At 39.8% G+C, this 27897-nt stretch overlaps 4 protein-coding genes across 4 annotated transcripts in view; 1 reads left to right on the top strand and 3 right to left on the bottom strand.

Annotated features, from left to right (window-relative positions):
- The window catches only part of LOC131317647 (glyoxysomal fatty acid beta-oxidation multifunctional protein MFP-a-like), a 105234-nt gene that overhangs the window by 49433 nt on the left and 27904 nt on the right, over window positions 1-27897 (bottom strand). The window lies entirely within an intron of this gene.
- LOC131317657 (uncharacterized) lies at window positions 6533-7747 on the bottom strand. The gene is made up of 2 exons (XM_058347205.1): window positions 7345-7747; window positions 6533-7247 (listed from the first exon to the last, which is right to left on the bottom strand). Exons 1-2 carry the CDS (start codon window positions 7429-7431, stop codon window positions 6807-6809), a joined length of 528 nt encoding a protein of 175 aa, XP_058203188.1. The 5' UTR covers window positions 7432-7747; the 3' UTR covers window positions 6533-6806.
- LOC131317655 (RING-H2 finger protein ATL2) lies at window positions 13320-16468 on the top strand. The gene is made up of 3 exons (XM_058347203.1): window positions 13320-14407; window positions 14552-14787; window positions 15582-16468. Exon 1 carries the CDS (start codon window positions 13335-13337, stop codon window positions 14277-14279), a length of 945 nt encoding a protein of 314 aa, XP_058203186.1. The 5' UTR covers window positions 13320-13334; the 3' UTR covers window positions 14280-14407; window positions 14552-14787; window positions 15582-16468.
- On the bottom strand, window positions 20330-26337 carry LOC131317648 (condensin-2 complex subunit H2). The gene is made up of 11 exons (XM_058347194.1): window positions 25948-26337; window positions 25156-25255; window positions 24218-24324; window positions 23998-24140; window positions 23449-23893; window positions 23177-23352; window positions 22922-23095; window positions 22716-22814; window positions 21998-22099; window positions 21734-21892; window positions 20330-20924 (listed from the first exon to the last, which is right to left on the bottom strand). The coding sequence occupies exons 1-11, from the start codon at window positions 26141-26143 to the stop codon at window positions 20607-20609; spliced, it is 2019 nt and encodes a 672-aa protein (XP_058203177.1). The 5' UTR covers window positions 26144-26337; the 3' UTR covers window positions 20330-20606.

Raw genomic sequence — 27897 nt, 5'->3', positions numbered from 1 at the left:
TATTTTGAAAAGAGAACCTTATCTGTTGATCTTTTGCGATAATACAGAGTATAGAGTTAGACAGATAACCACATTTGTTATTTTATAGCGATTATACCAAGCACATAATTCGCAAAAATAATCTTATTTGTTACTTTTTTGAGATAATACATAGTATAGATTTGGACAAATAACCACATTTGTTTGTTTATTGCGATTATAAAGAGCACAGATTTTGTAGAAATTAGGTTATCTGTTGGTCTTTTTGTAATAATATAAAGTATGAATTTGGATAAATAACCATAGCTGTTAGAGGAAAATGGTACAAATTGAGGTGGGTTGTAGTTTGTTGCAATACATTAAAAAACAAACATAAAATTATTTGTGTGATTTGTGCGTCACACATATAAGCATATATGCGAGTGTTTATTTATGTTATTAGAATAACATGCTCGTGCCTTCACGTGACGTAATATTGCTTCAATTGACAATGCCAACTAATGACATCAATAACTAAATCCTGACCAACGAATCAAATCAAATTCTCCATCAAATTTAACATGCAAAATGAAAATGAACCACCAAAACATGTGTTAGATCTTTTAAAGATTTAGCCACAAAGATCATTGCCAAAATGAATGAGAGAGAGAGAGAGAGAGAGAGAGAGAGAGAGAGAGAGAGAGAGAGAGAGAGAGAGAGAGAGAGAGACTAAAGGCGCATAAGTGAAGAAGTTATGAACATGTATTTTTTGCTCCCTTGACATTGAGGTTGCTTTCTTTTTCCGTTGTACACTATTTATGTTCTAACAAATTTTTCAATAACAAAAAGCAATCAAGCCCAAGAATCTGATCTTATGCCTAGATAACTACATATATAATACACAAAGAAGTTCAAACAGGAGATGGTTAGGCAACAATAGTTGGCCTGGATTTCAGCTTCTAAACTTGAGGTGCATGTGAACTTGTCACACTAACCCAGGAGCCATTTGCCTTCTCCTATTTTGAGACCACCACCAAAAGCTCCTTTACCTTTGCTTTCATAACAGCTATCATCCATGTTTAGCTTTAGAGTTCTTGCGCCAGAAAGATACCATTTAACTAAAATAGGAGAAATCAAGAGGATTTGAGGGGAGGGGGAATTTTATGGAGAAATGCTCTAAATTTTTGTTTTTAAAAAAAGAGAAAATTGGGCTGGCCCTAAGTCAATGTAAGCCAGGGCTATTCATCATGGGTACGTGATGAGCTCAGTAGTGTTGAGGCGATGGCGGCACGAGAGTGTTTGGTTTTCGGGAAAGAACTTGGGCTGCAGAAGGTGCACATTGAAGGAGATCATTCTCAATTGGTGACTGGCATGATTCAAAAGCAGCTAGCAAGATGTCAACACATCAGTTGGGGTTCTAATTGCCGATGTGGCCCGATTAAGGCAAGAGTTTGAAGGTACAAGAGTGAGTTTTATTCGGAGGATTGGCAATTCGGCAGCACACGTTGCGGCCAAAGATGCTGTGAGACGGAAGAAGATTTGTTCGTGGGAATTCTATCCTCCTTGGCTTTTGCATCCCTCGTGTGAGAATGAAAGTCCAACTTGATGTAATGGTTTTATTTCCTTGATTTTAATAAAATCTGTCTTAAACTTTGGCCAAAAAAAAAAAATATATAGATGTAAGGCTCATTTTGGGGTTTTTGTAAAACAAAACTACGGAATGGGTTGTAGGAATTGTTTATTTTATTTTCACGAAAAAAAACATACTCATTCAATTCATTCAAACAAGTCATACGGCATCTACAAAAAAATCATCCAAAAATGGATCAAGCAACACAACAGCTACCGATAATCACCCGAAAACAACGATACAAAAAAAATAGTCAAACTTTAAAAGAGACGAAACTAATATCGAACTCCTAAATAGGAGTCATTACCCATCCACACCGTAATCTTAAACGGCAAACGTGGAGCTAGTATGCAGACACCGAGCGCCTCGAAATTGTTTATCTTGTTGAGTGAAAACATTGACAAACTAAATCAACTTTATCGTAATAGGTAAGAGCAATATTACGTTACATTTTCTTCAAAAAATTAAAAGGCTAGCATGATATTAATCTATACCTATATAAAATTGTAGAGTGACTTTTCTTGCTGATTCATAATTGATCTGATGTACTATATATAAAGATACCCATCTCGTGTCTTCTACTATGGTGGTACGTAGTAATTGCATGTTTTCATGCTTGATTTGATCCGTTCTAATTTTAAATTTGGATTCTTTGATTCTCGTCTCCAACAATGGAGGGATTTGTTTGTCTGCTTGTTGGGACATTGAATCATAGAAATAGTAATCAATGAGGCGCATTTTGTACAACAAATGGCGATTAACCAATTTCAACGACGAGTACTTAATTTTGCAACAAGCCGGCCGGCCTCTTACAAAGAGCTATATGAGTACTGCTATATACACCGACCATTTTGGACCGAAACCGTACCGACGGCCGCGCGCGGCCGTCTCCGGCCACCGGACGGCCGATCCGAGCCGTCCAAAAATTTTAAAAAAAAAAAACCGAGGGGCCCAGCGCGGGAATCAACGTCATCCGATGTGTGTAGGGTGCTTGATCTAAACACCCTATTTTTCGTGTATATATGTATACACGAAAAAAAGGGTGTTTAGATCAAGCACCCTATACACATCGGATGACGTTGATTCCCGCGTTGGGCCCCTCGGTTTTTTTTTTAAAATTTTTGGACGGCTCGGATCGGCCGTCCGGTGGCCGGAGACGGCCGCGCGCGGCCGTCGGTACGGTTTCGGTCCAAAAATGGTCGGTACACATAGGATTTTCGGAGCTATATATAGGAACTCTGACATGCAACCCTTACTTATTGAAGTAGCACTCTTTCTTCTCGATTTAATAGAAGCCGAACGAGGTGAATATGGCCTTGAGTGAAACAGTATGTACTACTTTTGTAGATTATTCCGTTCGCTAGCATTTACTATTTGCTTAAAAGAAAGACTAATAAAAGGTAGTATTTGTTACCAATTATGAATAATAAATTTTTTTGGCTTTTCTAGCTTATTTGACCCAAAAAAATTAGATTATTTTAAGTTCTAATTTGAAGCGTTTTTTGCTTATTTTAAGTCGTTAAAACATGAATGGATAAAAGAATCCTAAGGTGTATGAGTTATTCGTACTCAAGATTTAAGGACAATCTAGACATTTTGTTTATAAAAAGCTATTAGACAATTTATTCAAGCAAATAGATTAAACTATTTTTACAAGTTATCAAAAGCTATAACATGTTGGGAAAATTTCGGCAATAACAGAAAATTCCAGAGAACAATTTCATTAATACTTTAACAATTACATAATCGAAGCATAATACAATAACAAAACAGAATGGAACAGTCGAGATACGAAACGATTTTTCCAAGAAAACAAACCGAGTCCTGTGTGATACCACAGTCTCCATAAGAAAGATTCGCCGCCTACCGTCGGTGTTGTAGGTTCGTGTTCGGCGTCTTCCTCTCGGGGTTGGCTCGGCTAAACCGCAAGCCATCGGAACACCGCCGCCGACCGCCTTGGCGAACTGACTACCGCCTGCCTCTGTCTCTCAAGAACGAATTTCAGAATTTGCTGAAAAGTTGTGAGTTTGCTTATGCTCCTCCAAAACGTGGAGCCTCAATTTATAGGGTGGAGGAGGGCTGAATAACTCCTGCAATGAATTCTGCCCATTGAATTCTGAATTGATTTCTGCCATCAAGAGGGAGGAGTAATGCTGCCATCAAGGTGGAGGGGTTACGGGAGTTACGATTACACACATCAATACGTCTATTGATTGTGGTGCGTCCAGATTCAACGAACCCGGGACCGGTTGCCTCGGAAGACCCTCCAAAATCCCGGTTTCATTCACCCGAAATTCCGTAAATTTCCAACATAACAAACACTTTTATAACTTATATTTTAATTTGTTATTAAATATTTGAAGAAGATAAACCTATTTGAGGTTACAACCTTTTGCGGACGCTTCAAACATTACTACCTCTCCTATTCATCACAAACAAATAAGGAGAAATGTCTACCAGGAGAAAATCTTTTTTAACAACGGAGCCGTGAATAGTTCTTTATGGAGCCAATCATGACCATCCAAAAGTATTTTTGGACGGTCTGGATATCCGGACTGTCCAGAACACTTTTTGGAGGATAAGTTCTCTCGAGTCTCGTCTATAAGTACCAGTCGTGATACTTCCACCACCTTGGATTAAGGTCACCATTAGGCCGGCCCAGCCCGCCAAATCACGCCCGCGGGTTGGGCTGAGCGGGCTTTTTTCTTTTTGCAGGCCGAGGCGTGTTTCTTAAGTTGAAGCCCAAGCCCACCCACGGGCTAGCCCAATTGCCAAGCTAGCAGGCCAAAGTTCGCACGGGCTCACAGGCCGGGCCGCACAAATTTTGAAAAGAATAGTGGAAAAAATGAAACTTAAAAAGTTTGCGTGAAAAAACTACACCCCTAATTTTTTTTGGTAAATACTATACCCCTAAATAGGGCTGCAAACGATCCGAGCCGCTCGCGAGCGGCTCGGAGCTCGGCTCGATAACGGCTCGGCTCGGCTCGGTTCAAGACAAAAACGAGCCGAGCTCAAGCTCGAGTCCTGGGCTCGTTTCATAAACGAGCCGAGCTCGAGCTAGTCGAAACTCGGCTCGAATTGGCTCGCGAGCTCGATTATATAATATATTTATATATATATATATATATATATATATATATATATATATATATATATATATTTACATATTTATATTTATTTATATATATATTTATATATATTTGTTTCATAAACGAGCCGAACGAGCCGAGCTCGAGCTCCGTAAATACCTATCGAGCCGAGCTCGAGTTCTGCAGCTCGTCACGAGCTCGAGCCGAGCTCGAGCCAACTAAATTTTTGCCGAGCCGAGCTCGAACACTCTAAAACTCGGCTCGGCTCGGCTCGTTTGCAGCCCTACCCCTAAATAGTTGTCCCTGAACAGAAAAGGACAATGATTAAATAATAAATAAAAAACATTCAAACATTCTTCTTCTTTTTCTTTTCTTTTCTCTTTCTGCGTTGGAACATTTGGATGGGAATGACATGCAGTTGCATATGCTTGTCTTCAACAACATAAGGGAGGAATGGATATGCTCCCAAGGCCACTGATTTTTGGGCTATCGGACGGGTATTGCGGGCGGGCTGAATAAAAATTCATAGGCCCAAACCCGGCCCATAAAAACTTTGGACTGGACTAACCCACCCGTTGGACGGACTCGGACCGGCAGGCTTCGGACGGATCACGGGTCTTCGGGTTAAATGATGACCCTTACTTGGATTCTACTTCTTGCTCTTAAAACACTGAAAGCGATTCATCCTACTTTACAACTTTTTTGGTGCCAGAATGGACTTCATATTTGGATCACAACAAAACTTGGCAAAATAATTTTTACAATCTCATTTTATCTATTGTCACTTTCTTTTTTTATCTCTATTCACGTGATCAAAGGGCCAAGTTATTCTTTATATGAAAAAAGAGAGGAGTGTGAAAATCATTTCTAACTCGCCGTCCCGATCACAATTGGTCCAGGGCCACGTTTGGATGCCCTGAGCATAAAGTAATTTGTCCATTGCAAAGCAGCATGTTACGGATTGTGATGGTTTCTGGTGAGGGAGATGTAGATGTTTGTGGATTTTGCAGCATTGCAACGTCTCTCTCTCTCTCTCGTGGGGAGCCAATTGCGGAGACTGGTGAGTGGGCAAACTGACACAATCACGTTACCAAGTGCTACGAAAGAAAACGACACCATCCAGTCCACCTTGTAATTTTGGAAGGCTCACTCATCAATCCCACCGCTGCCTAATTTGGCTCCTAGCTAGTGCTTTTGGACAATAAAACTTCTGCTCTCTCTTCTTCCCGTCTTCGATCCTAAACCAATGGCTGTCTTGTTTGTCGATCGAATTAGTTTTTGAATGAATATGGAATGAGATGTGATATGGTGAAAATGCAAATATGCACGGGATAATATGTAATAAGTGATTTGTTTAAAAGTAAAAAAATAAAAGTAAAAAAAATATTGGAAGAGTGCATAGATGTCCTAAGAAGACGTCGTCTTGATTTCTGTTTTGTTATAGTACTTTTTAAAATTTTATAAATGAAGTTAGGCCAAGTTTTACTAATTGTAAATGTCAAAGTGTGCTAAACAGACTAAACCGATCTAAAACTTATTAAAACATGAATTTTAAGATTAGTCATTTTTAATTATATACTGTAACCTGGAGATAGTATTGTGCACCATCCAAACCGTTAGTTCGGCAATCCATATGTCAATATCTCTTCTTCATCATCCGAATCGTTCATTGTTGAAATGCAATCTTAACCATTAGATTGTCAAATGAACGATTCGAATAGTATAGTACACAACACGGTGCTGTCCACCGTCCGCACAGCACCATGGAGTTTTTCATAGGAAATTCGCCCTCAGTTTACACAGTACAGTCCAATTCCCTAGGAAAAGGAAAACAAGGAAAAGCATAGAAACAAAGTTGATCCGGTGAAAGCACAATTTTTCATTAGTTGCACATTTGACCACACACAATAAAGTGAGAGATAAACACAAAATAAAAAGCAAAAAAATGAAAAACGTACTCCTCCAATCCAATGGGAATCAAAATCACCTTTGGCCACTACCCTCAAAATGCTATCCCATAAACAAAACTATTTAAAAAAATATATATCATCAAAATCAAGTTCTTGATTAATGAAGTTCTTGATTAATGACTTAAACCATAATATATGCTATCCAAACAGAGAATTAAATTATGTCACCAAATAAATGGGCACGGTTGAGATCCTGTGCGACGAGTCCATGTTCAGCTCCCTGAGACTAATATACGGTATCTCCACCTCCCCCTTTCTCGCCGGGGTCAAAGTTCCGGCGAGAGGCCCCGACGACGGCCGGCTGGTGGTCAAGTACGGCGTGCTGGACCCGCTCCTGCTCTCCGTTACGTACACTGGGCCGGATATGGATCCCCTAAGGCCGCGACAGCGGTGGACCCCGTACCCGTCGTCGCGGTCGGCGTCGCAGGGGACCCACTTCCGCCGGAAGAAGAGGAGGGCGTTCCTCCACCACCGCTTCTTGGTCTTCTTGATCCTCTTGTGGGATTCGTCTCTGGAGATGGGCTTTTGGAGCCTGAAGTGGAGAGCGTCTATGGATCTTGATGCGGTCTCCCTCTTGTGCTTCCGTGCCTCCTCTAGCACCTACAGCAAACAACAGAGACAATAATATGTTCAGAGCGCTCAAAAATCTTCTTAGTTTTTGGAGAGAGAGAGAGAGAGTGAAGGGGCCGGGATGAACCTGAAAATAATCGATTTGGGGGTCGAAGCCGTAGTCACTGAAGTGGTGAGGCTCAGGCATGGGGAATATGGGAGACTTGGTGGACATTCTCTCTCTAGATCACTTGATCTTTCTTTGCTCTCTCTCTCTCTCTGAATTGGATGAGGCACTGTTTGCTTGTTATGGTGCTCAAGCGAAAGAGCAGAGGTGGAGAAAACAAAGGGAAAAGTAGAGAGAGAGAGAGAGAGAGAGAGAGAGAGGTGTTTAATGTGAACAGGTGTTTGCGGCTCAAGGAGGGAAATGGCCGTTGATGTTTGCAAGCCAGCCGGCCCCTAGTAATTCCTAGTAAATGCTGTCACATTTTGTTTATTTTCAGACTCCAACGGTGCCCGGACATTAAAATACTCACATAGAAGAGATGAGAATAAAATACTCACATAGAAGAGATGAGAATTAACTTTTTCAAGGACGCTCCTCTTATTGATCATTTTACTTGGAAGAGCCAACGGCAAAATATTTTTTAGTATTTTTAAATAAATATGTGTCGGAGTCAATTTATGCACACTTTAATTATTCTCAAGTCCATAAAGTTAACGGATTAGTCAAAGGAAATTGATTTTAGCATTCCAAAAATTGATGGAAAGGCTCCAAAACGACATCGTTTTGTGTATCAAAACAGTTCAGTTTTAAAGCTCCTTCATCAATTTTTAGAGTGCTAAAATCACAATCCTAATCAAATCGTAGGAAACGAAATAAAATAAATTTGCATGAGTTTTTAACTCATCTTCCATTTCCCTTTCCCCCTATAAATTTACCTATAGATTGATGACCAATACACAACCTATAACCGTGCAATTGCCAACTTTATTTCTTTGCTAATGCGTTCTCTATACCGGATTGAGAACAAAATCAGGAATCGTAATATACCCCTATAATTGATGACTATTGGGGTGCGAAGATAATAAAAATTTGCCTCAACTTATTCCTCGATAGTTTTAGACGAGCCGAACAATATCGAAAATTTCAATCATTTGAAATTCAAGATGGACCGCATCCGCACCAATAACAAAAATGTCGTGTGACTGATGTCACAACTCTCCCTACATTTACCTGAATTGAGGCAAGAGTGTCCAATTTGATAGGAGGAGTAGTCAAAAATGGCTATTGATTTTGCTATTTCTTCTTTTTTTTTGTTAACGTCACTCCTTTGCGAGTATATTTTTGGTACAAAAATACACTTGCAGAGGAGTGACGTTAATAAAAAAAAAGAATGCCAAAATCATTTCCCTTAAAAATTCGAAAGAGATCTGGTTTTTGAGTGTGAACATGGTGAATAGTGGGTACAACTTTTGTTCATTAATGTGCATAAAACAGGCAGCTGGTTAGAAAGATCTCAACAAGATCAAAACCGCCATTGCCACACATTCCATCGGAAAGATCTGCCATCATCTCCGACACAGTAATATTCATTGATTTTATACGAAAAGGCATCACGTGATTAGAACATGTGATGTTGTTCTTTTTCAGTTTTTCATTCACTGAAAACACTGTTGGAATTGTACTTTTTTCGAGTGGAGTGAGGTTGTGGAACGCATTAGAGCATCTCCAATCCATACAAAATAGAGGATGGATGTAACACATTGAGGGGAGATTTTGTAATTTATTCCACTTTTTCTTCACTTTTTGTACTTTTTTGGGAGAATTTTTGAGGGACCCACCGTCCTTTTTAGAGTTTGGAGGAAATTTGTACTCCAAATTTACTTTTGGTCCTCCATTTTTAGAGGACCAAATTTACTTTTGGAGGACCAAACTCTAAAAAGGACGGTGGGTCCCTCAAAGATTCTCCCAAAAAGTAGAAAAAGTGAAGAAAAAGTGAAATAAATTACAAAATCTCCCTTCAATGTGTTACATCCATCCTCTATTTTGTATGGATTGGAGATGCTCTTATTAACAATCTGACGGTACTCTGTATTTTTTCATTATAGTTCTAAAAGCTAGTAAGATTTCAAGAACCGTAATATAAGGGACCTGCGTGCGCAAGTCCAGAGTTCACGCGCGCCTGTTTGGTGCTGCGCGCTGGTTTGCGTGGGGATAGGAACCCCTGTTTTAATGCTTTCATATTTACATGTCAAACACCCTGAAACATGTTTAAATCATTTTACTGCTTACTTGTGTTAAAATTGCTAGCTGCTTTTCAATACCTGTATCTGCTGCATTGAAATACACCTAGGATCTTTTTCGACGTGTCCAAGAACCCAGGTTAGCCAAGCCAAGCACTGGACGTCTGGAAGCGAGTGCACTTGCGCGCGCAAGTTCAGTTTCAGTCCAGTGGTTGGTTCTACATGGTAACTTGGCTGTGACCACCATTTTTGTCCCCACATTATTTACGAGGTTGTATTTATTTCCTGTTTTCTGTTAATTTGTAATCTTTTTGTCTTTATTTTCCATTTAAACTGTTTGGTATGTTTTGTGTGTGCACTGGTCCTTTCCAGAGCCCAAAGGGATAAAAGATAGAACTGTGGTTTAAGGTGGATTTGCGCGCGCTAGTCTGAGAGTGACGCGCATAGGTTTGGTTTGCATGCAGTGACTGGTTCAGTACTTGTGAGTTTCTTTCTACGCACGTCATTTTCGAGCAGTGCCCTCGAATCTATTTTATCCAACAGATAAGGCTTTTTATCCTCTTTACTGTTTACATCATACATGCTATCTATCACATTCTGCAAATTATTACAGTTTCAATCCCGTTTTAACTGTTCTCCTATCCTAAATGGTTAAAAATTGATTAACGAAAAGAAATCGTAAACATTTTCGCAAATGGTTAAGTAAAGACCGATCACCGGATTGGGCAAAAGAGGTGCCATAAAACTCTTTCCCTCTTGTAACCTGGCTTCCGAACCTAAGATGTTTTGGTGACGACGGACTGGTGCTAAGCCTTTTTCAAATCAAATACAGAGTTACGTTTCAAGTTCGATTTTTTGGGTGGCAAATTTAAACCCAAATGGCAACTCTGAATTGAGCGTTTACATCTGAGATGTGCTCGTCGATCCGCCCCATCCCGTGGCTCTCTCGCACGGGGAGAAAATTTCCGGGCTAGATGCCCACACTATGGAACTTTTGCTTATTCCTGCTAATAGATTAAAGAGGAATATGGAGGGATTGGATCCACTTTTGTAAGCTTTACTGGATTATGCCCATTGATGTAATTGCTTATGGCATTTCTTTTTTGGCAAGTAAATTCAGCTGGCTCCAAGAATTTCATCAGAAATTATGTACATAAGCAAATGTAGATTTCTTGTTTGTTCCAATACTGGTTCGAGCAAAACAAAGAACAGAGAGATGGAGAGTTGATTGATCAAAAAAATATATCTGCAAATCTAATTTCAACAAGCACTAAGTATTGCCAGACAAAGTATAAGATCGGCAATCAAAAAACCTTCAAAATGATCTTCCCATTTAGCAATCAAAGAAGAGCAGAAGCCCTAATTTCCTCTAGTTTACAATTTTTTTGGAAAAAATAACAGAGACATCAATCGATGACGGAGTCATCTCCTTCAGAAGCCCTATTCCGGGGATCCTCGATTGACGACGATGGAGTCATCAACCAAACAACCTTCAGAAGCCCTATTCCGGTGACGACGAGTCATCTCGTTCGACCAAATCTAGTCGCCATCCTCCACCACGGATCAATATAGTTGAAGACGGTAGCGGATTTCGTGAGAGACAATGAGGAGACGAGAGGAGAGATGGAGAGGGAGGAGACTTCTTGGTCTTCGCAGAGGGGGGATTAGGAAATTTTTGGGGAAAGCGGTTGAAAGTGTTGGGATTGGGGAGGGAAGGGGAAAACGTTAACGCAAAAGGCTCCTTTAATTCAAAAGGAAACAATAACAGCTCACCGTCATTAGCTGAGATGGCGGCCTCTAATTCATTGGGGAGTACCACATGGGTTGGTGAGCTGGTAGTCCGGGACTACCTAATAATTTCCCCGAAGGTCCTAAAGTATTTTAAATTCTTTTTCTCTTTTACATCAAAAAAAAAAATTTGTTACTAGGACAAACCGATGTGGCCGGTCAAGTTTTTGAGCATCATGAATTTGTACTTTGGTGAAGTTGCATCGTACTCTCTCCGTCTTAGAGTCCAAATCTTCAATCCTCAACCGAACTAAGAGCATCTCCAATCCATACAAAATAGAGGATGGATGTAACACATTGAGGGGAGATTTTGTAATTTATTCCACTTTTTCTTCACTTTTTGTACTTTTTTGGGAGAATTTTTGAGGGACCCACCGTCCTTTTTAGAGTTTGGAGGAAATTTGTACTCCAAATTTACTTTTGGTCCTTCATTTTTAGAGGACCAAATTTACTTTTGGAGGACCAAACTCTAAAAAGGACGGTGGGTCCCTCAAAGATTCTCCCAAAAAGTAAAAAAATTGAAGAAAAAGTGGAATAAATTACAAAATCTCCCCTCAATGTGTTACATCCATCCTCTATTTTGTATGGATTGGAGATGCTCTAACCCATATCCTCAGATCCCACTGGCTCTCCCAGCCCATAGAAAAGTGACAGACCAGCACTGAGGGTCCGTTGCAGAAATCTTCTTAAAAAATAAGTAGCTTATTTCATATTTTTAAATTCAAAAATAATGTAAATAAAAATATTTTTTTAATTTTTTTACATCGTATAAAAGATCTCATCGAAATCTTTCAAATAAGATCCATATTGCATATTTTTAGAATAAACCCATAATTTTTAAACTTGAAATTACCTTCTTAAAAAATAAGGATCTTTTTTTAGTTCTGGAACAGAGCCTGAGCCCACAATGAAGATGCTTGAGTTGTGTATAATCTTTTGATCTTTTCATTTTGGTACACCTTTTGATCTTTTATCTCCATGAGATTAGGCCACGAGGCAACTTCTTCCATGGGATATAGAAAGAGATTAAGGCCCCGTTCCAGAAATCTTCTTAAAAAATAAGTAGCTTATTTCACATTTTCAAACTCAAAAATAAAGTAAATTAAAAATAATTTTTTAATTTTTTTTGCATCGTATAAAAGATCTCATCGAGATCTTTCAAATAAAATTCATATTGCATATTTTTGGATTTCAATAAGCCCATAATTTTTGAACTTGAAATTGCTTTCTTAAAAAATAAGGACTTATTTTTTGTTCCGGAACAGAGCCTAAGAAGGATTTGATTTGAGAGAGAGAGAGATAATTCATATAAATTTCTTGTTTCTTTTCCTTTTTTAAAAATCTTTTTGACCTCTTAATTGCAACTTTGATACGACAAAGATAACGAATAAGTGCAGAGTTAATTTTCTAAAGTATTTTTGAATATTTCATAAAAATCAACTACATGGTGGGTTTTTCTTTTTATATTTTCTTGGACATTTATAAAAAAAAATCAGCTATATTTTATAGACCTGTTTTCTTGGGGGACATTTCATTCATTCCCTCAATTCCGCGTCAAAATTTGACTACAATTTCACATTATCCTTGATATAAGAGGAGCAGATAGTATTTGACTCAAACTACTACAAATTCCCATGCCATAATAAACAACAACCAAAAACCTACTAGACCAACAAACCCTCACCCAACAAACCACTCACCTAGCCCACTCCCAAATAGTATTGGATTAGGGGTCACAAAAGAAAAATGCTTTGAACACAATCACATCCGAACCCGATCGATGTATGTGAGCTCGCATGCATCGAATGGTTGCAAAGTGTTCGGAGTTGTGTTCGAAAAGTGTGTTCCTATACTTATTGGTCACAAAATACCGCAAAGGCTATTCCCGTCATTTCAACAATCCCGTGTCAAACTCGACGTCTACTGCACTGCGGAAGAGCTAGGCTGACTATAAAGAAGGGAATCCCAACTTCTCCGAAACCCTCATGAACTTTCCCCCACCCTCTCACACGCCAATTTCCCCACTTCAAATACACAATTGTATCCTCCCTCTCGTCTCTCACAATTACTAATCTTCTCTCTCTCTCTCTCTCTCTCTCAAACATGCCTAATGACCCAGCTAACGGCGTCGGCAAAGCAGACTCAATGAACGATGGCTTTGAACCGAAGGGTAGCTACGGCCTAAGCGGTCGAATAATGCTAACCGCAATCGTGATGCTGTTCGCCGTGGTGGTCCTCATGGTCTGCCTCCACATCTACGCTCGCTGGTACCTCCACCGCGCGCGCCAGCTCCAGCTCCGCCGCCGCCGCCGTCGCGGCAGCCGCACCACCCTGATCTTCTACTCCGAAGAGCCCAACTCCGCCGCCGCCTCGGGCGGCCTCGACGCCGCCCTCTTGGGATCCCTCCCCGTCTTCCTCTACTCGGCCCAAACCCACCCCCACGTGGTGGAATGCGCCGTGTGCTTATCGGAGTTCGAGGAGAACGAGAAAGTCCGTGTCTTGCCCAAATGCAATCACGGGTTTCATTTGGATTGTATCGACATGTGGTTTCACTCCCACTCCACATGCCCGCTGTGCCGGTCGCCGGTCGAACCGGTGGTTGAAGCGAGAGATTATGTCGTTTCGGTTGGTGATATAGAATCCGGTTTACCCGGTACGAGTTCTGGGTTTTGTGACAGGTGCCAAGGAGAGGAACACAGTTCGTCGTCGAGAAACCGGCCAAACCAACAAACACACGACGTTGCGCAGACGCCACGGCTGGGCGACAGGAGGAAGGGGTTGGAGCTGCAAAGGGTGACGATCGAGGTGCCGAGGAGGCACGAGTTCGGGGACGGGTTGAGGCTGAGTTCACCCGCGAGTCAGGGGTTGAGATCGCCGGTGTCGGCTGGGTTCATGTCGTTGAAGAGAATACTCAGCTTCAACGCGAAAGGAGTGCCGGTTTCGCCGGGTGTGGGAACGAGTCGCGGGGTCGCGACGAGCGAGTTGGATGTGGAGAGCGGAAGGGACGAGTCGACTCAGGGGCAAAGCCGGGTTCAAACGCCGAGATAAGTTCAGAGAATATTCTACGGCTGAGTCAGGTAACGCGGCGGCGGCGGCGGAAACGGATAAAGCAGCTTTCGGCGACTTGTCAGGCTAGTCTTGTCTCAAGGAATGTGGTTGGCACGTGGCATTGTTGTGTTTGGTTCAAAAATGATACTCATATAACAATTCAAACACAATTTCTCACATACATATGGACGTTCCACACATACTACTATGTATGGATCCCACATGTATGTGAGAGGTTGCGTAAACTATTGTGTTTGAATTTGTTGTGTGAGTAACTATTTGATTATTTTGGGCAGGACACGTGGGAGTTATCTAAAGGGTGGTTATTTTCTAACAGGAGTCCTTTGCTGACTCGGTATATTTGACCTTGTACATATATATCACATCGTTTATTTATGTTCTCAGTTTTTTTATTTTAAGGAAAGGCAAGAACATGTGCCAAATGAGTTACTGTACTACACATCATGTCAATATTGGTGAGGAATTTTGTAAGATGTATGTTACTTAGGTCCCGTTCCAGAACACCTTTTTAAAAAATAAGTATTTATTTCACATTTTCAAATTCAAAAATAATGTAAATAAAAAATAATTTTTAAATTTTTTTTGCATTTATAAAAAATCTCGATGAGATCTATCAAATTAGATCCATATTGACAGAAAAATTATTTGCGTAAACACATTATTTTTGAGCTTGAAATTGCCTTCTTAAAAAATAAGGACTTATATTGAGTTCCGGAACAGGGCCTTAGACATAAAGTCCCCTTGGGACAGCAGAGTGCTGCTGTGCCCGATTCTGGGCCCACTCTAATTTCGTTCCGATGATCGGAATCGTTCATTTTGTAGAACTCGTCGAGTAGAAGAAACCATGCAAAAAATCATTTGAATTGGATATTGTTAAGTGTCTGATCAGAGCCCATATAACTCTCAGTCCATGGTTACAGTGGATTTGATCCAGTGTTTTGGATCCATTCTTTTCAAGATAAAAAGGTTCCGATCAGGCACTTAACGATATCTAATTGGGGAATGCTAGGTACAAAGAAAACTTACCTCGAAAGTACCCCGAAAACAGCAATCAATGGTTGAGAATCACTTTGATGATTGTGTCACACACATCAAAGTGAATCTCAACCACTAGTTAATCTTTTCGGGGTAGTTTCGGGGTAAATTTTCTTTGTCCCTAGCATTTCTGTATCTAATTCAGCTTATTTGTTGCATGGTTGTTCTACTCGACGAGCTCTACAAAGTGAACGATTTCGATCATCGGAGCGAGATCGGAGTGGGCCCAAAAATTGAGCCCAGCAGCCCCCCGCCTCCGAACTCGAGACCTTGATAAACTTGGAACGATCATTTGGTCAAATAGGAACTCGAAACTTTGGAGAATTCAGAACGATCACCTGGCAATTGGGCCAGATTCATCTGTTTTGTTTCTTTACACTTTTGTACCTTGCCTAAAATATACGGGAGTTGTTTTGGTCGCTCAAGAGAGAGGTTATAATGGCATTGCAAAAGTTGTTTCTTATTAGCTGGTTAAGGTGTTATTTTGTCAAAAAACATACAAACTTGTTTCATCCTTTATATTAATGATTTTGGCATGACCGCATGTTTTCCCTCAATACCCTTTCAGCATTTCTAACACTTCAAACTTGATGTTGTGAGTTTGATAATTCCTAAATTTGATGTCAAATTTGATCCTAGAATAATAGTAGTGTCGAAATTGTTGGGACTGTATTTCGCACGACGGCAAACAAGACATTGTCAAATTTTAATGCTATATTTCGGCTTTGACAACTTCGTACTTACGAGAGTAGTGATGCCACTATAGTTAAGCATAGGATAAGAGGTCGGCGCACATTGAAGTAGGTGTGTAGACAGAAACACTAGTGATCAATGTCTTGTATTGTAGAATTAAATAAGAATGAAATTAAGTTATTTGGTGAACTTGACTCACTATACTTATGATATGGTATACTATACATTTTATGCTGTGATCGTTTAATTTTTTACGAGAGCAACAAGGCCCCAATAATGGCCCAATATGTATATTTTACATGTTTGACTCTCCCCTTTTTTTTTGCTTGGCGTGGTAATTGATACTCTTTGGACTTGCACCGCTTGTAAGCCACTTAACGGTACCACTTCTCCACCCCTTAGAAATAGGCTAGACATCTATGGAGTGAAAAAAAGAAAAAGAAGACTCTCCCATTTTTTTAACCAAACAAGTAAAAAAAAATTAAACTTGGATATGAAGTCTTTATTAATTAGTACTTGGAGATCTCATTAAAATAAGTATAGACAAACGAGTTCATGCTCTTTTTTGTTATTACTTGGAAAAATTGTGGAGGTATTCAGAACGAGATTCGAAACCAGTCTGAGAATACTAATCAGATATTCATATCCAGAAAAAACAAAAAACAAAAAACAAACTTGGATTACTCTCTCCGTCCCATTTTCATAGTTCACTACAAAAAGAAGTACAATTATTGAATAAAAAAGTGAAGTACTTTCGATCATAGTTTTCTGAATTTTTTTTATACCAAATTAAAGAAACTAATCAATATGTTTAATTTGGTGCGAAGAAACTCCAAAATAACATGTGTAGAAATACTTTTTTTATGATTCGAAAATTGAACGTGTTGTCGTAGGTGACTTTCGAAATGGGACGGAGGGAGTATTAATCTGACAAAGCTCCAAAACAAGGGTGGTAGAGACTAGTCTGAGCATGTTCATTTCGTGAATGCAATAAAAGCGAAGTTGAATGGCCCAAGAATTATTAGGAAGAAGAGGAAACACGGCATTATATTGACCATAGGCGATGCGTGTAGAACTGGGAGTTGAAAATGGTACGTCACATTAGTCTTTGATTGACCAAAGCGAGCTGAAATATGGTGTTAACTATGACGCTTGTGCTAATCATACCGCGTTCTCGTTTCTCAACTTATATTTGGTGAAGATGAGTTCCCCAGCAATCACTCGGGAACTCTCAAGGTCGCTGAATGTTCATCCAGTTGTTAAGTTTAGGGTCCGAAATTAGTCGATGTGCGAGTTTGCTCGCTAACCCCAGCTATACGATTACCCAATTTTTTTTTTGTCTTCGACTCCTGATAACTTCTATGACGGTGTAGTCAATTGAATTGGGTGGAATGTATGTGTCTATTTGGGGAGAGAGAGAGAGTGACAAGATATAAGGGTAACCCCGAGGGCTTAGCCTGATGGCTTGGACCGGGATGGATTTGTTTCTTTTTAAGGTCTTAAGTTTGATTTTTTTTGCCAGCAACTCTTGGGGTCACCTCATCCTATGTTTAGGAAACGGCTGTGAGAGGGATTAGCTAGTTTGAGGTGCACGGTGCACGTAAGTTGGCTTGAAAAACTATGTATTGCTAAAAAAAATTCCGATTTGTTCATCTTATATTGGCATAAGATGAGGGTTTTCTGAGTTCCGGAGGTGGGATCCCTCAGCTCTTGATCCATTACCATTAGTTTTGTTATTTTGAATATAACGAACAAACAAATCTCCAATCGCCCCAAAAGATTTCGATTTGTTCTTCGACGTTTCCAATTTTTAGTTGATCTTTTTCTATCATTTTATCATGGATATTCTTTTTCTCGATTTGGGGATGCTGTAGGGCACTTCCTGTAATGTAAAGCACCATATATGGCAAATCCAGACCATCCATCTTGACAATCAATGGTTGAGCTACGTTGAAGCATTCTTACTAGTCAATGTTAACGAACATATCTAAATTATTAATTGTCAAGATGAATGGTCCAAATCTATCCAATAGGTAAGCGCCCTAAAACATCCCCGATTCCTTTTTTCTGTCATCGGGTGAGTGTATTGGAGCTTATTTTAGTCTTCGTTGGTGTGAGTCTTCGCTGGTGACTTGAAGGAAACTTCTTCCCATGAAAAAGACTCATATGGCTTTTCCCCACGAATAGGCCTTTTGCGAAAAAAAATTGCCCCCTCCGAGCCGTCTGGGTAATACCCAGACGCCTATTCGAATGATTTTTAGTTTGGGAAAATAATAGTACTTCCATAGTAGACAACGACAAATAAATGGTTTGGGAAAATAGTGGGTATCTTGATGTCCACGCTTCTTCTCCTGGTGTTAAACCATGTCGAATGATTTTTAGTTTGGGAAAATAATAGTACTTCCATAGTAGACAACGACAAATAAATGGTCATAAAATGTGTCCGCATTGTGAGTGATTCATTTGCATCCAACAACTGGAGGAGATACATTTGTGTCTTAACATTTGCCCGTAGGACTGCTTTTTAGTTTGTATAGAAGAATCTGTAAGTTCATGTTTTGCGCTAGGTAGCTTACGTGTAAATCTTACGTGAGCTGGAGAGGTGTGATTGGTTAGTGGTTAAAATAACGGGGGAAAAGAGGAATAATCTAATGAGGTGAATGAAAGGGCACGGGAACAGAAAAGACAAAGGCAGCATGTCATAGATAGGTCTTTCCAGATGGATTGGATGATATTAGCCCAAGAAGAATGTTCTCCTTCCTTAGTCTAATATCCTCCAGTCCATTCTCTAGAAAAGTCTGTTTCTGTCTCTATCCGAGTATATCTATATATGTCTGAAAGGGAATGTCGGACCCATATTTATAGGCCTCTGGGCCTAAGGCGGTTCCCAAGGCAGCCCAGTCAAATCTCAACATGTGTCCCTTTTGTTTCCGAGGTCGCGAGGGTGTTGTCATCGCTCGCGGACCTAGCGTGCAGGTGACACGCGCCACCCCGCGATGAAACCCCCTTCCCTTAGCCACCAAACCATTAGATCTCCCTCAATTCCCATAGAAGCAAGGTCGCGACCCGCGACGATCATATCTTTACTAAACCCATTGGTTTTGCCTTTGACCAGGGCGCGCTCTATTATCTAAGTGATCGGTGTCGTGGTCCCTCTCACGCTCTTTGGCTTCCTTGAGCCTTCGCGGACCGATTCCCCTTCGCGATGACTCTCTCTATCTTTCTGCTCTTTTAATCCTTTTAATCTTTTATTTGGTTTCTTTGAAGTCCACCCCCGCGCACGGGCCCCACCTTGCGTCATCCGGCGCTGAGGTTCTCATTATAGCATCGAATACGTGTATTCTGCTCCTTTGTCATCTCCACGTGTCATTTTGTGAGTGGTTGGTCAAAGTCTTTTTTTTAGTCAACAATCCATTATTTTGACCAAACCTGTAGAATCCCAGTGATTTACCGAGTAAATTGGTCCCCGAAGTTGTAGCACAAATCAAGATCCAATATATATTTCTAATAAAAGGTGGTTCAAGCTCATATATTGGGACCCTTCCCTTGTCTATATGAAAAAGAGCAATACGCAAAGTAGGACTCTTACTGAGTGGCCTTTATGTTGATTATCTACAAGGTAAATACATTGATCAAAAACTTTGGACGAAAATTTCAATAAAAGCTTGATTTAAGCAGCATTTTTCTAATTTTAGTATAAAGTTTGTAATTTTTTCTGAAGACTTCCAGATATTTCATAAATAAAGTTCTTAAAATGCTATGAAAGAAAAAGGACATCATGTCCTAAACACTAATAAGTAACTCGTTAGGGGGAGAGACCATCCATTTGATAGGCAAGATACCCCGTAATTGCACTGCCGCAATCCAATGAGCCACTCAATCCATTGTCTTTCCTAGACGTCCAAGATTACCTCGATCCCACCATAGCTTGTCTTCAGAATAGTACGTACGTAAAATTCGACTAAAAAACATGCCGTAACGTATTATATGTAAATAAAATTTTGCAATGTGTACATAATAGAAAATGATTGTAGCCAATAGGTCCAACTTGGCAGTGTTTTTTAGTTAAAGAGATTACGGCTATGACACATTGACGATTTTTGTTTAGTACCTTTCACACATCAAATTGTGCAGTCAAGATTTATGCAAGAATTCCAGGGCCCCGACCACTAACAGAAAGGACCACCAGCAATGGCCTCACCACCACCCCAAGCTTCTCCCTCACGAGTAAATCCGTACATAAATAGAGCTCTGAGTAGCTTGTTTCAAAAGAATTACTCCTACAAATCAACATTCGTATGAAAATTAGACTTCGTATTCATTCCAAAGCCTTCAGTTAACAAGTACATCTCACGAGTAAATCCGTACATAAATGGAGCTTGAGTGGCTTGTTTCAATTTACAAATCAACATTCATATCAAAATTAAAATTCGTATTCATTACAAAACCTTGGGTTAACAAGTATGTCCAATGATAAGTTAAAGGATAGAACACCATATTACATGTATGACACAATTACAATGGCCGGGTATTCCATCATTGCTGAGCCATTCAACATGATTTGTTGAATTACAAACGTCAACCTGCAGAATGCATGTCCACCGGTTCAACCAGTCGAGACCTTCGTCTCCTCTTACCTTCAGGTGTGCACCTGATGCTGCCGACCTTTCCTAGTTTAAGTGGGAACTTGGGACTCAACTGTGACTTGTCCCTTTCGCCTTTGTTGCATCCTTTCATTGTTGGTGATTTAGCTCTCTTTTTTGATGACCGGAGCTGCACTTCTTCATGTTTCTTGTCATGGCTAAGGAGCTTCACGTGAAACGGATTCACAGCAGTATAACATTGGAAGTCATTGCTAGTGCCATCCCTCTGTATGTCGACATTTCCATTGTTCACCTGTAAAAATTGATGCCCATTACTAATTCCATCCTAAAAGCATGCACTACTTCAAATTTTTAAGTTGACCATATGTTGCAGCTTTTGCAAGGCTTCCTATACGTTTATAATCATCAGATTTTGCTACTGTTTCTGCATATGTTACAATACTCAGGTACATGTGTAGATTGTGGGAACGGGGAATTCTTGGATTTATGTAATTCTCACTTGACAGGAGGAACACAACAAGATGGTCAGTTTTTCAAATACCAATGTTGCCATCTAGCATATCATGTATGAACGATGTCATAGGTCAATGCATAAAGTATACAGCAAAATTGAATTACTAAATCTCCTTCCCAAGTGAATATTAAACTAAAAAGTTGGACACATAGCTCATACCTAAATACAAGAGGATTTTTTTCTTTTTTGAAAGGCCTAAACACAAGAGTCGAGTGTCTGATGCAACTACTTTATACATTCACAAGCACAATCCAAAAATAAAACATAGAAGCTGAAAGAGTTCATGACAAGCAAGGAAAGGGATTCCCATACTTGAGTTGGGTATAATCAAATGTGACAGGAACTTCTTATGGTACTGTGAAATCAACCCCAAAAAACTGGAGAGGAGGCACTTTTATATACTGCGTAGGGATTATCAAACTTTTTTCCTTAAATTATACTGCAGCAAATGAAACTGCAACAGAATAAATGGACTATACCGGTGAACAATAGAACCATCATAGAAGTTTTATGGAAGCTTTGACTTAGAGGGTATTGTCCAATCTAGATTCCCTAGAAATCCCTCCCCAATATCAAATGCAAATTACCAGTTGCAGAAGAGCAGAAAAGGTTCGAGCAACATCGTGTTTTTCTTGGCCCCTAACAACATCAGCAAATGACATGGTATTTGCAATGTCTGCTTCCACTGACAGCTTCTCCAAAACTCTGTCACCATATTTGTGAATATCAAATGGTGGGCGTGAATCCTGTCAAAGAAAGGTTAGCAATGGTTCAAATTTAAGTGAACCTGAAATCCAAAATCGTCAAGTTTTGGATGTGTGAAAAATAGAAGTAAGAATGATGAAACACACTTGCTCTTCCAAGTTCTTTTCAATTCTCTGCTTCCATGTGGATACACGAGCAGCCAATTCAGTCTGTTTTTCCGTTTCAGCTATGCTAGCAAGGAGAGCATCCTAAATTCAGGAATATGGATTACAAACAATTATATGCTCTGGAAATAATCAAAGCAAAATGGTTATAATACGCAGAAATAAATTCCAACTTCATGAAAGGACATGCATTCCGTGGTTTGCAAATCCCGATAGACAGCGTACTGTTTTTATGCTTGTTCTGACATTAAGCAAACGTAAATTGGCTTATGCTATGTTTTGAATAAGTATATCAATACAGGTTCGACATATCAGTGCAAGTAACATGCAGCGGTCATTTCGAATCTGAAGTACCAGTAGCGGTAAGCAAAATTAGATGATCAATAAAGCTTAGTTTGCACAGTTCAAAATAAATCAAACTTAATTTGCTTGCTTCCATGTGGTCAAGGATTTCATGTCATTTCGCAAAATACACAAATCCTCTCCAGAGAGAGCAAGAGAGAACATTTTAAGCCAATTGCACAGCTAATCCAGATTCCAGAACAACATGTAGTATTCACATTTTCAAGCTTGGCAAGTCCATAGAGGTTTTTGGAGTATAAAATATGGTGGGTGTTGGGGACCTACTTGGAAGACGATCAACTTTTCCAGCATGAAATATAACAACCAATCGTGATAAATCAGAGAAATTCGAACTTACAAGGTGAGATCGACAAAGATCTTCTAGGCTGGCTTGTGAACTTGGGCCTTCATTTCCAAAAAACTCGTTATTGTCAAAGCAAACACCTCCATCATCACGCTGCACAGACATCAACTAATGAGCAATCTAACATAATTGCTTATGGCATTAGTTCCAGCTTCATGATGTGTAACGAATTAAAATAAATGTATCAGTGGTTTGCTAACCTTTTCAGGTTGCAAAGGTACGTCTTCATACTCATATCGACTTTCTGGCATGTCAAAATCAGGTGGATCAAAATCAAGGCCCCCATTATCAAATTCATTGTCTTCGTTGTCATCCTTCGGATCACAAAATGCATCAAAAGTTTCACGCCCTCCATGAACAAGTGAATGTCTCAACTGCAAAAGAAAAACAGGCATCATTTAACACCAGCATGACTAGACTACTTAAGGATATAATATTAAACTTGAAAAACCAACCTTTTCATATAAAGAGGGTGATTTGGATTCTCGTTGTCTCTCCGAGGCACAACGCCGTGCTTCCCATACTTCAGATAGCTCTGCACTAATGGTACCATGCATTTTTGCAACAGGGAACTGTGTTGTTATGGGTATCCGTTTAGTGGAATTAATCCCCTGCCTTTTGAAAGATTTCACTGCTCAGAGGCAGAAGAAAGTTAACCATGATTGAGGGCATAACAAAGAAGGCCAACAAAATGAAAAAGTAAGCAAGAAACAAAAGCTTCGGCCACCTTTTTTAAAAGGTTTAACTCTCAGATTCCCGGGTTCATAGGGATTCAACGACTTCCACGGATCATCTTCATCATCTGAATCATCAAAGTCCCCAGGTTCTGAACCTCCACCATCCATTTCAAATCCATCAATGTTGTTATCAGGGATGTTCCAGGCCTGATGATCATCCCCAATATTATGATCATTAAATTCGCAGCCATGATCAACTGGAGGAGATGGATTGAGATTAGCATCCTGTTTCTTTGCAGCTGACGACTTGTGGGCTCCCTCGGATCGGCTAATAGGAGACTGAAACCTCCTTCGAGATTTAGAGGTCAGAGAGCTACCTCTGCCAAAACCATTCTGCCATTTACCAGCTTTGTCATCCTTTAAATAATTGTTAACTGCTATCGCATCACATGGGTCTAACAGAATGAAGTCCCGGTAAAGATCATTGGTGGCTAACTGCAAACCCAAAGGAACTAATCACTATTCACTAATCCAAAGCTAAAGATTGTACATTTAACTGCTCAAAAACATAAGAGAAAAAAGAAAACAGCAAAAGGTACCAGATATGACTCTAGTTCACTGCCACCACCAGTTGCATCTAAGCAATCACCTTCTAGCACAACTAAATTTGCAGGAGGCTTCACGAAGTTATTTGGTTGAGCATCTTTGCATGTGGCACTATCCAGGGAATTCTTAGCTTCCACTGCGACACAACAAATTTAAGCCAAACAATGCATTGTAAACCTGTAAATATTTACCTAACAAACATCCAATAACTACCTGGGATGTCATCTAAACCCCAAAAGTGATCATCTTCTTCATCAGGAACTGCACGAGAACCAGTTTCTTCTGATCGGTCTGATACGCCCTCTGGTTGATCGGTCTGCCTGTTCAAATGTAGAACAGGTAACAATTAAAAGTACATTTGTACGTGTACGGCTTCAGTTTACGTTTTCCAGCTATTGCAACCCAATGATACATTTGCTCAATGGTCCAAGTCCATCTTGATATTATTGTATGAAGGTCGATCACAGTTGTGGCAGCATAGAGTAGACAGAAGATCGAATTTTTTGATAGACAGGACAAGAACAGATGGATTATACAGTATCGAAAAATAGCTCTAGCATAGCTCACTATGGGTGGCATGTTAATGCCCACTAAGGCAGCTCCAGCCCTTGCCCTTTTCTTTTTTTTAACTCAAGTCAAAATTTTGAGTAAAAATCCTTTAAAATCCACTCCCCTCCTTGACTCAAACCAATACCAAATTGAGTTTTACCCAAATTTATACTTACATCAAAGGAGACTCAAGTTCACAACTATGCCATTAATGAAGCACTTACCTGAATTTGTGCTTTGGATTTGGGTTTGTCCCTTAAAATGCTTCAATTCATATGAGATGAAACTTTTACTCAAAATTTGCTCAATTGGGTAAGGGCTGGAGATGCTCATGCTCTAACCATCAATTATGTTACATTAATTGGCTAAAACCATGTTTCAATTAGGCATATAGAGGCAAACCACAGATGAAAACGGAGTAAATTAAATAAAAAAAAAAAATGGGAAAGCAGAAAAAATGAAAGCTTCGACACTTCTCGGCGTTTGAAGAAGCAACATTAACATTCAATAAAACCTAGAACTTTATGTCAAATGCAAATGATGTTTAGAAGTTACAATCCAAATATAAGGATAAGAGAACAACAATACAGCTCAATTCAAACCTCTTCTGCGAAACGAACTCCAAAGCATGTAAAACCAGCGAGTAAAGATATTCAACCTTTCGACTGTACACCTGAATTGAACCCTGAAGCAATAAAGCCGCTACACATTCCCACACAAAAGCAAACAAACAACAAAATCAGCCTCAAATATTTATCCACAACCAAAAAGATATCTCTTTTCCCCCCCTTGTTTTTTCTAATGAGGGTAGTTCTAGGCCTTACTTAGCAACTACAAATACCCAAAAACAAGGTTGGGGGGAAACACGCTCAATTTTACCCCATCTAAAATTCCTACCCAGAAGCCTTTGGCTCAATGATATCAGGGGGTGCACTTAGGTGCTTGGGGTAAGGAGGTTAAGAGTTAAACTCATCTAAGGTGCTAATCTAAGTATTCTAACAAGACTAACTTTCGCCGAGCAAAAAAAAAAAAAACAAACAAACAACTAGAATTCCTTTTTTTTTTTTGTTCTTTACTTTCTTCTGAAGAGGGTATCTGGTTTTGCCCTAATTTGACAAATTCATCAATAGAGCAGCTACAAATACCCAAGAAGGTGGGAAAACACACACTCAAATATACAGCAGCTAAACAAATTTCACTTTTTATTTAATTTCTTTCTCCATCTGGTTGTGCCTTAAATTGACAAATTCCTCAAGTACATGAGTCACCAAAACCCTAGCGGTAGAAATTTTTTTAAAAAAGTTGCCCACCCCTTCAAATTTGCATAAACAACAACTAAAAACTCAATTGAACAAAATAAATCAAGCTTTTGCGCAATCCCAAAATATACGAACCCTCGGCAAAGTTAACGGAGAAGTGGGGGTTATCGTGGTCGCCGTCGATTTCGCCGGAGCAAATCTTCAAGAGGTAGCCTTCGAGGTTCTTGGCGAGATCAACGGCCCAGTTGGATTCCAAGTCACGAAGAGGTTGCACCGCGTGGAATCGCCCACCGCTGTCGCTGGCTTCTCCTCTGCTGCTGTTGCTATTCATTTTCTGTCGTCGAGGGATGCGGACCGTCCATGACGGTTCTACTCGTGGTTCATTCTGTTTTTAATTAGAACTGAGAAACGAAAATCCCAAGAAATTATGGCCTCTGAGTTTGGGAACAGTTATGTAAACTCTGCAAAACGAGAGAGAGAGAGAGAGCGATTTTTGTTTTTTAGAGAGAGAGAGTTCAAAAGTTTTTGATGGCCGTTTTCCCGCTTGTAAGAGAGAAATGAAGCTTGTTGTGAGGTTGGGCTGGAACGGTTGGATAAGCCCAATGGAAGGAGAGTGAGAATGCAGGCCCATTCTGGCTACGCTATTCGGATCTAATCCGATCCATTAAGAACATCTCCAGCCTTAGACCTATTTCAATATTCAAATTCAAAATTTGGTTGAAAATCACAAAAGTCTCTCTCTAATCATTTATCCAAACCCTTCTCCATTATAGATTTTACCCATTTTTTCTCCCAAATTTGGGATAACTTTTGCCATTTTTACAACTGCTAATTAGAAAAAGAGAGATATCTAGCCGGAGCTTCTGTATTTTGTTGGAGCCGGTCAACCTTTGCCGGAGTCGTTGAGTTGCCGACTGTTGAAGCTTTTTTTGCTGGATTTGTCATCTGATCTTTGTGTTGTTGGATCTTTGTTCGTCGAAGCTTTGTGTTGCTTGAAGCTGGGTGCCGATCGTTGCTGAAGGTGTAGATGCCAAAAGAGAAAGTGGTGGTTTTGATTGTGAGCAGACAAAGAGGAAGGTGGAGACGCGATCTACTTTTATTGGCTCTATTTACTCTTCTGCCATTAAGAATAAATATATATATATATATATATTTGGGTAAAATTTAGGTTTAATGATTGAATATGTGCATATCCACAATGGATTTTTATCCAAAATTTGACTCAAATTTGGGTGAAAAAATGAGTGAAGGCCGGAGATGCTCTAATAGGTATGCCGTTAGGGTATTTGGGGAAATAAGGATAAACGCCATCTATATCTATATTAATGGCAACAGTAAATATTTGGAAACAACTTTTACAATCACATTTTCAAGGAAAAATGATTTTCTTCTGTTTTTTTTTTGTCGGTCTGGATTTGCTCTGTTCACAGGCCCAAAATATTATTTGGGAGGATTCCAGTTTTTTAATGGTCCAGTTTTATTTAATTTTTGTCATCTCTTTTTCTCTTGTACAAATCTATTTCATCTATGTACCTATTATTGTTTGATCAAGCTAATTTTTGGTGTGAATAACATATTTGACGAGCTCTACAAAATAAATGATTCCGATCATTGTTCTGGGGCCCACAACGGCCCAAAACTAGACCAGACCGGACTATTAAAAAATTGGACATGAATTGAACCCTATTTGGGATGGAGCAAGTATTATTTTGAGATATGTTTCAGTGTTCCGGGGGACTACTCAATCTCTGATAGGGCTGTAAATGAACCAAGCAGTTCGCGAGCTCGACTCAGTTCGGCTCATTTAGGCTCGGCTTGATTTGTTTAGAAAACGAGCCGAGTTCGAGCTCGAGTATTCGGCTCGTTTAGTAGAGTAGAGTTCGGCTCGTTCGACAAAAACTCGGCTCGTTAAGGAAGGCTCGACTCGATTAAAGATGATCGTTTAGAAAATGACTAAGCTCAGCTCGTTTAGGGCTCGAGCCGAGGTCGGGCTCGAGCCGAGGTCGAGCTCGAGTTTTTGGCTCGTGTACTCGAGACCGAGCTCGAGTTTTTGGCTCGTTAAGTAAACGAGCCAAGCTCGAACTT

Source organism: Rhododendron vialii, chromosome 2a (assembly GCF_030253575.1).
Source record: "Rhododendron vialii isolate Sample 1 chromosome 2a, ASM3025357v1".
Lineage (NCBI taxonomy): Eukaryota > Viridiplantae > Streptophyta > Magnoliopsida > Ericales > Ericaceae > Rhododendron > Rhododendron vialii.
The sequence above is the reverse complement of the archived record's forward strand: the minus strand, read 5'-3'. Positions and strand labels throughout refer to the sequence as shown.

Coding starts and splice junctions, on each gene's coding strand:
- LOC131317657 (XM_058347205.1), bottom strand. CDS start 7,431: ATGTCCACCAAGTCTCCCATATTCCCCATGCCTGAGCCTCACCACTTC. Junction 7,248..7,344: donor CCCAAATCGATTATTTTCAG/GTTCATCCCGGC, acceptor TGTTTGCTGTAG/GTGCTAGAGGAGGCACGGAA.
- LOC131317655 (XM_058347203.1), top strand. CDS start 13,335: ATGCCTAATGACCCAGCTAACGGCGTCGGCAAAGCAGACTCAATGAAC.
- LOC131317648 (XM_058347194.1), bottom strand. CDS start 26,143: ATGAATAGCAACAGCAGCAGAGGAGAAGCCAGCGACAGCGGTGGGCGA. Junction 24,325..25,155: donor GAGTTCGTTTCGCAGAAGAG/GTTTGAATTGAG, acceptor ACATTTGAACAG/GCAGACCGATCAACCAGAGG. Junction 21,893..21,997: donor AAAAGAACTTGGAAGAGCAA/GTGTGTTTCATC, acceptor TTTCTTTGACAG/GATTCACGCCCACCATTTGA.